This window comes from Lathyrus oleraceus, chromosome 6 (assembly GCF_024323335.1).
Source record: "Lathyrus oleraceus cultivar Zhongwan6 chromosome 6, CAAS_Psat_ZW6_1.0, whole genome shotgun sequence".
Classification (NCBI taxonomy): domain Eukaryota; kingdom Viridiplantae; phylum Streptophyta; class Magnoliopsida; order Fabales; family Fabaceae; genus Lathyrus; species Lathyrus oleraceus.
Window position 1 is genome coordinate 192,651,286 of NC_066584.1, and position 11,443 is coordinate 192,662,728.

Consider the following 11,443-nt stretch of genomic DNA (forward strand, 5'->3'; position numbering starts at 1 on the left):
TATATATATCCCACTTGCTATAAAAACCAAGTAGACATACTTTGTTTTCCATCAATTTAGTGTGACTATCATGCTTTACCTAAGCAAGTGGTTTCTTAAGTCTTCAACAACATTGTCTAATGTCGGTATTTTACATATCTCCAAATCTCATCTTTAGATAATTTCTCAAATGACATAAAAACAACATATACATTTATGGTTGGACCACTAACTATAAATTAAAACTATTAAAATAAAAAAGAAACATTTATATGAAAAAAAGAAGGCATCCATATGAAATAAAATAAAAATGAAGGCATATATGATAGATTTTTATAGAAGTATAGAAGTGTGTGTGAATGTGAATGGATCCAAAAATAAGTGAAAGGGAGGTGGTACTTTGAGAGAAGGCAAGGCAGTGTTGTGGCGATTGTCAGGCAATTCACTCTGAGATTGATCAGACCCAATTGTCCATCCATAGATGTAATGTAAGAGTCCCCACTTTTTCCTTCCCCTCTTTGTTTTATAGGTCCCACTACAACACCTTCTCTTCATTCATCACATCACACACACCCTTCTCTTCTCTTCTCTTCTCTTCTCTTCCTCTTCACTCATTTATTTTTCTCTCTAGTCTTCTCCACAACTTCAGCACAAACACACCCTTCACTCTCAAAAATATTCTCTTCATGGAAAAAAAAATCACTGATAGAGAAACACATGACTTAATGAATGTTGATTCTTTCTCTCAACTTCCCTTCATCCGCCCTCCACCTAAAGAAAAAGGCATCCGCCTCTTCGGTATCGAGTTCGGCGGCCGAGCAGCCGCCGACGACATCGACGACTCCTTGGAGTCTCTCGAAACAACATTCGAGGTTGAAAACCACAACACCATCAAAGACACTAACCCCAACACCACCAACAGCAGCAACAGCGGCAACAACAACATGGAAAACAACAGAAGATTTGAATGTCATTACTGTTGTAGAAACTTTCCAACTTCACAAGCTTTAGGTGGTCATCAAAACGCCCACAAAAGAGAACGTCAACATGCAAAACGACAACACCTTCAATCAACTATGGTACATGCTACATCTTTCTCTGATCCACATCTCTACCATCACCACCATCATCACCAACAACAACAACATCCTTTCTACAGATTCACATCATCCTCACCATCCTCATTATCCTCATCACCTTCTTATCCAACATGGAACTCAAACTCAACCACTGCAAGATTCTATAACCATCCAACTTCTTCATACTCTCAACAACCTATTAATGGTAGTCCTTTAGCTTTCTGGAGAATCCCAAACGGCACCGTTCAGAGTAACCCTAGTTTCAACCATGAACGTCCTTCGCCTTTACTTGCTTCCGAGGAAAGAGCGAATCCGTCACAGGACGGACACGCACATGGAGTTCGTTCTAATGTTTCGCATAATCGCTACGTTTATGATACTAAACGTAGCGACCATGTTAGTTTAGATCTTCATCTTTAAATAACCAGTTTCATATTTAGTTGTTGAAAAATCTATTTATAAATTAAGTTTGGTAATAACATCTCAATTATTATTCATACTATATAGTATTATTAATGTCCTCAGCCAAATAACTTATATTCTGTTGTAAATTTCTTCTCATTCTCTTCCTTATATTAAATTTTAGGGTTTTCACCTTGAACACTGAACCTTATTCTTAATAAGTTCTGGCAACAACTATATGGTGATTAATTTTAGAGAAAATTTATGTAATGTTAGGTTGTAAAGGGTACAATTGAATAGAGTTAGGTTTTGGGTGCGGATGAACATCTTGTCTAAACACACGTGTGGATAAGACAAAGAGGGTGTGTGTGTGTGAGAAAGAGGAGTTTTTTTTTCTTATTTCAATGTTACAATGTACTGTGATGATGATAAGGTTTGATGATGTTCTGCTAAAATATTAAAATATTGCAGAAACGAAAGTGATATTTCCATGTCCATTTTAGCAGGACTCAAAAAAATTAATTTCATTGATTCAATTAATGTTACATGTGTACATGCTCCTTTTGTTTTTTTTCAGTCACTAGAGTGTGACAGGTACATATATCCATGAATATGATCTTTCTGTATCAATATATCAGCTTAGTATTATGTCTTTTCTGTATAAATTTAAGATTCAAGAACCTTTTATTCTATGAGATTTATATAGCTAGGGCAAATCTCAAGGGCATAGTAGTAATAAATGAGAGAAGAGAAGGTAACATGTTCTTCAAGAGCATGTTCATTGTTCAAGAACATGTTGTTCTTTTTCTTTGTTCAATTTAGTATCTAGTTTAGGTTGACCCCAATTAAAACAATTGGTTGAAGGTATTTAACATAAGTGGTCCTAAGATGTTACGATTATCAAAGAATTTTCTTTTTAATTTTGAAAACAAATGTTAGTTAAGTCATTAGTAAGTCACTCTCATTTCATCAAATGTCTTTCAGCTCTTCAACCGAACTTTTTGTCAAAAAGAATTTCGGAGTCTCTTAGGTCATTAACCGAACTTCTTGTCAATTTTTTTGTTGGAGTCACTTACATCATTAGTAGAAATTTCAAAACTTTTTGTTAAAACTTTTATTGTATCTCTTAACTAATCAATCAAATTTTCTTGTTAAAAGAAATTTGGTGTCTCTTATATCTCATTGGCCGAATTAGAATTATATGTAATGAGTGACAGTGTTTGGCAATGATTTAAAAATTGAAGTTGACAATAGTGAATAATTAGTACTAAGTTGATAGGTAGTGTTGACCCACACATAAGCATATGGGTCAGATATTTATTATGCATTGTTTTGCAAAACACAAATCATCATCATCATTCAAAGGAAGTATAGTGGTACCAATTAAAAGGGTTTTTTTGGGTTTAAAATGGCAAAACCAAACTTGAGAAAAGGATGTGTTGTGTCTTTCTTCCTTTTCTCTTAAACAGCTTTAAGGAACATATGAACATGGTAGTTACACTGTCATCTTTATTTTCACATCTTCTGTACCATATCTTTTATATCATTTTACTTTTTTTTATAAAAACAAAAAATGATAATAATATTATAAATAAATAGTAACAAAAATATGTTAACAGTAAAAACTAGAGATAGGTTAGGTTTGTTAGTTTTGTGGTGAGTTAGAGATTCCTCTACAACAACAATAATAGACTGATAGTTATAGTACTGATGTTTCTGTTTCTGTCTACTTTAATCATCTATTATTTTTGCAGCACTAAGGTCAGAGATTTTATTTTTCTACCATGGAAGGACACTAAAATTCAGATAAAAATACAATCAATCACATACACATGTTAAATGTCTATTTTCTTCAAAATTTTGACCGACATGACATTTTCAAACCAAAAAAAACATATAAAATTATTAAAGATAGTGATTACAAGAATGAATTGATATTGATATAAAAAGTTTAATGTATATGGATATATTATATAAATTTTAAGAAGTTTCTGATGGTAAGAAAAAGTATTTAACTATAACTGTACATATTACAGTTCTAACTATGGCTTCAAGTACCTGTCCTATGTCCCATTTCTTACACTTATTTTTGAGTTCAATTCACGAGAAAAACCCGACAATCTTATTGGTTGGTAAATATTAATATAACTTGTTTATAGTGGCTTTTGTTTGTTGGTCATCTATGTGGTCATCATCAACTCAAACAGTATTATTCTTGAAAGGATCAACAACGTTTTTGAAATGCACATAGCTATGAGTCTTTAGTAAAATTCAATGAATGTCACTAAAAACTTATATTTAGAAAAACATGCATATTTTTTATAATTCATTGAGAATAAAAGATAAAGAAGAGTAGTCTTAATTAGTTTTTTTATCAGTTTAAAGATTACCATATTAGACAATGATATAAATAAATCCTACATCACAGATTAATTTTTATAATTTGTTTATCAATTCAAAATTTTAAGATATTAGGTTTATCAATACTTTCACTTTTATAATTTGTTTTATCTTTAAAAATAATTTATTTATATATTTTTTAAAATAAATTTTATAAAAAAAATAGTAAAAATTGTTTTAACTAATTTTTTATAAATTAAAAAATTAATTTTGATGTTAAGTAATAAAAATATATATTATTGAAGATTAAAATATAATTAAAATCACAAAATTTTCAAAAAACTGTATTTCAAAAATAATTTTTATAAATAGTTATTCAAAATAGTTTTAAATTTCATCAATTTTTTAAAATTTTGATGTAAAAAAGTTAACATAAAATAACATTTAAAAAAAACTATTATAAACAATTTTTTAGTTAAAATAAAAAAAAATCTAAATTTTTTCTAATAAAAAATATATAATATTATAATTTTTTTTTAAATGAAACAAAAATATTCACTTTTTATTTAGTGTAGGTTTCTTATTCACACTTTAACACATGCTAAATTCTTTTTGAGAAAATGAATAAATACACTTTAATATGTTAAATTTCTAAAATATTTGTATACAGTCAATTAATGAGAAATTTGTATATCGTCAAATCACATTTTTATTTTTAAAATACTTACATGAATAAATCTTAAAAATTTTATTGGACGATGATATAAAACTATTTTACCTTGATAATACACTGATCGGAAAAATAGCAAGTGTACTATTTTTACCGATGTAGTAATAAGGAGTTTTATTTCCAAGTATCGATCTCAAGGATTGCGTAGGAAATACTTATTTTAATTTGATTCTATCAGAACAAAAAGATAATGGTTTGGTTGTTTAGAAATAGTAAACACGAAAATAGTAAAAATAATTGATTAAGATAAAAGATGCTAGGGTGAGTGGTTGAGTTACCCGGTTATGAATTCAGTCAAGATTTCCTTAATACATATGAAACATTCAATCACCTAACCTCAGAATGTTCTTACTTAAGTCCTTAAGGAAGAAACTATTAAACTACCAATTCTTACTCAAATGTCCATTCAATTAATCATTGGTTTTAATCATACAAAATATCAAGGTTTACGGTGATTTACGAAAGTTACTAGTCCTAGATGATGCATTCATAAACCCAATTGTGTGAAAACCCTAACAATCACGGTCCTGTTATTGAAAGTCGTAGATCAATTTGTATTTGTCCGATACAAACGCATAATAACATCACACAATTGAATTGAAATACGTAACATAGTAATCAAGAAATCATTGGTTCAAATTCATAGCATACGATAACATCAGGACCACCCCATAGCATCAGGGGGTTTAGCCTCTCATAGTACTTAAAGAACTCATAAAGTAAAAATTAGACATTACAAAGAATTAGGAGAGTTTGATCTTCAATGGTTGATACCGTTGAATCTCGCCGTCTTCAAATTCGTCGTATTCGCTATCTTCTCCAATGCAATGCTTTCGTTCGTCCGTCAAAAGGTGTCCTCTTCTTTCTCTTCCAAGCTTTCTTATAGCTTCAGATGACTCTCTTCCAAGCTAAAGGTCCAAACTACCCTTAATGAGCAGCATCGGTTCACACAGCAAAAATTAGGTTTTCCAAGCTGCGTCCAATCAACACGGCCGTGTGGTGGCACACGGGTGGCCGTGTTGTTCTTCATCATTAATTATTTTCAGCATAAGTTACAGTGGCAACAACACGGGCCGTGTCCCTACACACGGGTGCCCGTGTTAATGCACTGTTTTAATCAACACGGCCGTGTGGTGGCACACGGGTGCCCGTGTCGATCTCTGTTTTTCTGCTCCCTCTCTGCTCCGCTTGATCAACAACACGGGCAGTGTTGTGGAACACGGGTGCCCGTGTTGACCTGCTGTTTTTTCATATTTTTGTCCTTCAGAGTGTCTAGAACTTCACTATTCTTGCTTTTAAACCTGTAACAATGACACTACCAAACGAAGCATAAACGAGATCTTTTTGACATAAACTTGTAATCGAATGCAATGCAATACCAAACCAACAAAACATGCTAATTGACTCAAATGCAACTAAAAACAAACATAAATCTTACCAAGGTGATGAAAATATGTCGGATTAGCGGCGGAAATTCAATGGAAATGGTGACCGATCACACACTATTTTTAATCTCAAATTTTTTCTCTTAATTTTTTTTCGAACTTCAACCCCAAAATAATTTCTCCTTTAAAAATCTTTCAAAAACTACATTACAGTTAAAAATAATTTCTTTTTTAAATGATTTGATATGAATAAAATATATGTTAGTTTTGTTTTAATTTAGAATGAATGAATGTTAGTAATGTATGAGTTATATCTTTCTTAATTTGACATGAACGAATGAATGTTAGGAATGTATGAGTTAAATTTAGTAATATTGTATGACTAAATGAATATTAGATTTAGTATATTTTTTTATCGGATTAAAAGGTTAATAATGTAATAAAGTAGTTTTTATTTCTTGAAATTAATTATATATTTTTTTAGATTTAGTTTTTTTATTTTTAATTTTAGTCTATTTTATTTTTTCAGATTTAGTTTATGTTTATTTTCAAAATTATTATATAATTTAGTAAGTAAATAAATTAGTTATTATACAGTTTAATAAATAAATTTTTTATTATACGATTTTAATAAATTAGTTAATAAAATATAATACTATAATACTGTTTTTAATTTATTATTTTAATAAATTTAATAATAAATTTACATTAGTTGTTATGTGTAAAGAATTAATTTTATATAAAATTATTTTAAAATAATTAAATATTTCTTAAAATTTCAGGTGTTACTTTTAATGTTTTTTTACTTTGACGTATGTCACGAGTATTCTCTTCTATATCATGTTCCTTTTTATTTTGTATGTGTTTCGCTATTATTTATGGTAAATATTTATGGATATCCCTCACAATGTTGTCATGAGTAAGACCATCCGCGTAAAATTTGCGACCTCGCATATTATTGAATTGCAAAGGAAGAGGCTAGGTGGCCGGAACTTTTATCCTTAGAAATATATGTATTTTTGATAGTAATTGAATTTTAAATAATCGGTACCTCAGAATGTTAAGACAATTTCTTTACCTCGTTTACCTCATCATCTTAAGACATTAGACTTATAGACTTTTTCACTTATAAAATCTATTTTTCCATTTAATACCAATAGGTTGGTTAATTTTGATTACATGGTGTTTTGGGAGGTATGAAACCTACCTTCAAGTATTTGGGTTCCAAGTAGAGACAAATTCGTTTTTTATATTTTTCCATATTGGATGGATGTTTCTCATATTTTAATTGTTCAAATAAAAATAGAGAAAGCAATTCCACATACCATAAAAAAAATTCATTATGACTTAGTAGTTTGGCTAATTTAGTAATTTGCAAAATTAAAGTTTAACTCATATATAAACAAAATTAAAATTTTATACATATATAAAATAAATAATATAAATTTTGTATAAAATCCCACATAGATATCTTGAACTGAATATTCCCCTGTTATTTCTAGAGTTCATTTGTCTATAGTTTTGCCCTTATTATCATTCAAAAAGAGAACTAAACAAAAAAAGAAGTGTTAAGAGAAGTCATGAAAAAGCCCCACCAAAACTAATGAGAAAAAAAAATATGAATAAAGACAATGGCACAATACTGCCGTAGTGTTAACATCAATCCAACTATGGGAAGACCCCACAAGTAAATGCAACATATAAAGTGCATGTGATGAGAAGAGAGCAAAGTCCATAATGAATACACACACAAACACAAAACACATTATTATGAGTTTAAAGAAAAAAGGACCACTTCAATTACTTTGAGAGAGGGATAGAACAGTGGAATTTAAGAAACATCGGCCCACACCTCAATAAAGTTTTGAAACGAGGATGACAGTTTCTACAGTAAGTTTTCTTATTATGCCAACCTGCCCATAAGGCCCAAAATCCTCTACCTTTCTTTGTATACTTCCTATGTGTGTCATTGAAACTACTTGGTTAACATCTTGTGTCTATATAGTGAGTCTTTTGTTGGATCCTAAGTGCTTTTTAATCATCTTTTTGCTTCTTTTTAATGTTTCAATTATTTGTTTTCATCTTTTGAAATTGTATTTTTGATCCTATAGATTTATAAATTGACCCGTTATGTAAGATCTCTCTGTTTCAACATCTATTAAAAATGTTGAATTAGCACGTTGTTAAAGATGTGACAAACGTTTTCATAGGTTCTAACAATTTATAGATTGAAATAATCTATATAAAAATTTGTTCTGATTTTAAATAGACCTCCATTAATGAAGGATGCAATTAATCCCCTTGAATTAATATATGGAAATGTCATATATCAAACTTTAAAAATATTGTTTAAGAATTTAATTAAAATATATTGACGGTATAAAAATTTGTATATAATCAATTCATCATCATCTCTTTAAGTCAATTTGATTTGTCTCATTTTCTATGAGAAGATAATATTTTTTTATGAAATCATATGTTATTGACTATCAATTCAGAGACAATCGCTCAACATATTGAATCTAATGTTGAATCTCCATTCAACCTTATAAAAAATATGAAAATTATATATCCGATCTTACGGCCGAATAATTTGAGGAGATCAATTTCATCATCCACTTGCAAGAGTCACATAAATTGTTAGCACCGAACATAATTCGAAACCAGAGTCATTAACTTAAACAATTCAATTATCTATTAACTATATAACAAGCGACGGTCATTAACTTAAACAATTCAGTTATCTATTAACTATATAACAAACTAGTAGTAACAAATGTAATAACCACCATGAAATTTACCCACTAAAGAGTGGGGAAAAAAATAATGTTGAAAACATATGGACCACAAGTGCAGTGTGAATGACAGTGGTTCAGTTGATCTTTCACATAGAGTAGGCACACCCACACACAACGCTGTCATATATAATTGGTCTATTGAACCAGAACTACATGTGATACCCACCTAAAGAAATCAATTCTATGTTACCCTCTTTCTGTGCACATGTCATAGGCTAGTACTCAAATTAAATACATTATTCATGTACAACCTTCCACCATCAAGTGGGAGAGACTCCTCTTCTCATTATGGCAACTCAACAAATATTATTTTCCCAAAACAAACAATATTCATACAATTATTATTGTTTTTGTATCTCTAGATATTTTATACCTAGCTAGTTCTATGTCAAAATGGTGCATACATTATACTTACATTGTTTAATTTTCATCTACCAAATATCCTTCAATTAACAACTCTGTGTCCCACTTTTATTTCCTCAAGTATATCATTTTACTATTTATGTCATTTCTTCCCATCCATCATGGATAGAAACTAGTAAGGGAAATTTTTATTTCCTTTGTTTATATTCCTTATGGTGACTTTCCATCTTTGGTCTTTAATTTGTTCATTCATTTTAATCATGATAGGGAGGAATTTAAAGCTTTAGATACCAATATAGATAGACACAACATTGTTAGGAAAATAGCCTACTCAAACTATCCAATGGTGGTAATAATACATATAAATAAGTTACAAATAAAGTATAGTGAACGTTAACATAAAAACAATTGTAAACATAGACACAGACAAAAAAAAGACCACTTAAAATATGTCTTATTTCAAACATTATTGCATTTCTTTTACTAAAAAACTAATTTTATTCATTCTTCATTAAATACAATACAAATAAATATCACTACAAATTAAAAAAAATGGATATGCAAACGAAATTATAACATTCAAATTAATAGGATGATGTAGCGGTGTATTCGTCGCTATATGATCTATCGATTAAATCATAAGCTATGAGATACGTTGAAATTTTCGAGTCGCCACCGCACTTTTATTTATCCAAAGGACTGGCTAAAAAGCGAACAAAAGCCTAAGAAGTTTTACACGTAGAAAACTAATAAAAAGATCAGAGATTCTGGGTAAGGGGTAAATTACGCAATGGGAAGGTGTTAGGCACCCACTACGTCCTAGGTACTCCTAGGGAGCCCTTTTCACACTTGTTATGCTAAATTATTATTTATTATGACAAAAGATTGTGCAAACATGATTGGGATGGTGAGAAAAGAATATACAATTTTATTATTATTGGGTTATTGGGTTATTGGGTTCGAACGGATGAACCCGTTGCCTACGTACCTTCCATCAAAGGTAAGGATCAGAACGCCGTAGTTCGGCTAAAAGATTTCCAAAAGTGGGTTAGGTTCAATTTTAAACACAAACCCTAGGTCTTACGTTATCCACGGGAGAAAACTCAACCTTATACAAACAACAACGTCCACCATGTGAGAACAACTTCAACTGGCCAGAGAGGGGTTAACCCTATAATAGGCGAGGAAGACTTACAATTCAATCACTAAAGACAGAAGGTGAGATTAACATCAACCACTAAGATAAATCAAACCTATAGCTCATGTATGAAAATATTAATGGACAAAGCCAAAACAAGTGAATGAGTGAAGTTACTGATTATGATTATGAAAATGGAGTCAAAGTATGATTAAGATCAATTTAAATAAGTATTATGAAATGGAGTTTTGAAAAAAAGGTCAAGGACTTGAGTCCAGGTTTTTAGTTAGAAAAACATGAAGAGGTTTGCACAACACTTATGTCAAATTTGAAAGGTAAATGTGTGAAAAGGTTCTAAGACGTAATGAATGATGAATGGATGAGGATGGATTGTAAAACTTCTTAGAAGGTTCACTTCTTGAAATCATATGGGAGATGATTCAAGTGTGTCCTTTGGAATAGGAATGGACAAACAAAGCAAAAGTAAAGCGGATATCGGATGCCAATCAATGGTCTTATACCAATCTCCTAAAACAAAATGGGATGTCAGATGCCACTCAATGGTCTTACACTAATCTCCACAGGCAAAGAAATAAAAGCGGATACCGGATACCAATAGATGGATTTACACCAGTCTCCTAAAACAGAACAGGATATCAGAAGCCACTCAATGGACTTACACCAATCTCCTCAAAAGAAAAAAACAAAGATGAGAAGTGGAAGTTAATTGCCAATCTATCTGGACTTAGGTTAACTCCACAGTATGCTCACAAGAAATCCAATGCCACATCACAGGGACTTACAATGGATCCTCACATACAAGAACAAAAGCAACAATATGATCACAGGAATGCAAATGCCAACTTACAGGGACTTATAATTGCAACCTCTCATACAAACAGATGAAACAAACTATGATCACAGGAAAGCAGATGCCAACTTACAGGGACTTATAACTGCAACCTCACATACAAACAGATAAGACAAACTATGATCACAGGATGACAAATGCCAACTTACAGGGACTTATAACTGTATCCTCACATACAAAACAGATAAACAGAAGATATGAGTGACCAATGAGGTCTTACACTCTATCCTTCCATATCACAGGAGCAAATGCCAAAGCAATGGACTTACAATTGTCCTCAATGGGCAAACAACAATGATAGCATCACAAAGATAAATGAGATGATCATGCATTAATGGCAATTGATGATGATGATAAA

At 30.7% G+C, this 11,443-nt stretch overlaps 1 protein-coding gene across 1 annotated transcript; it reads left to right on the plus strand.

Moving 5' to 3' along the window:
- Positions 1-300: 300 nt before the first annotated feature.
- On the plus strand, positions 301-1,555 carry LOC127096727 (zinc finger protein 8). Its single transcript, XM_051035281.1, has one exon. It carries the CDS (start codon positions 666-668, stop codon positions 1,476-1,478), a length of 813 nt encoding a protein of 270 aa, XP_050891238.1. The 5' UTR covers positions 301-665; the 3' UTR covers positions 1,479-1,555.
- The last annotated feature ends 9,888 nt before the right edge of the window (positions 1,556-11,443 follow it).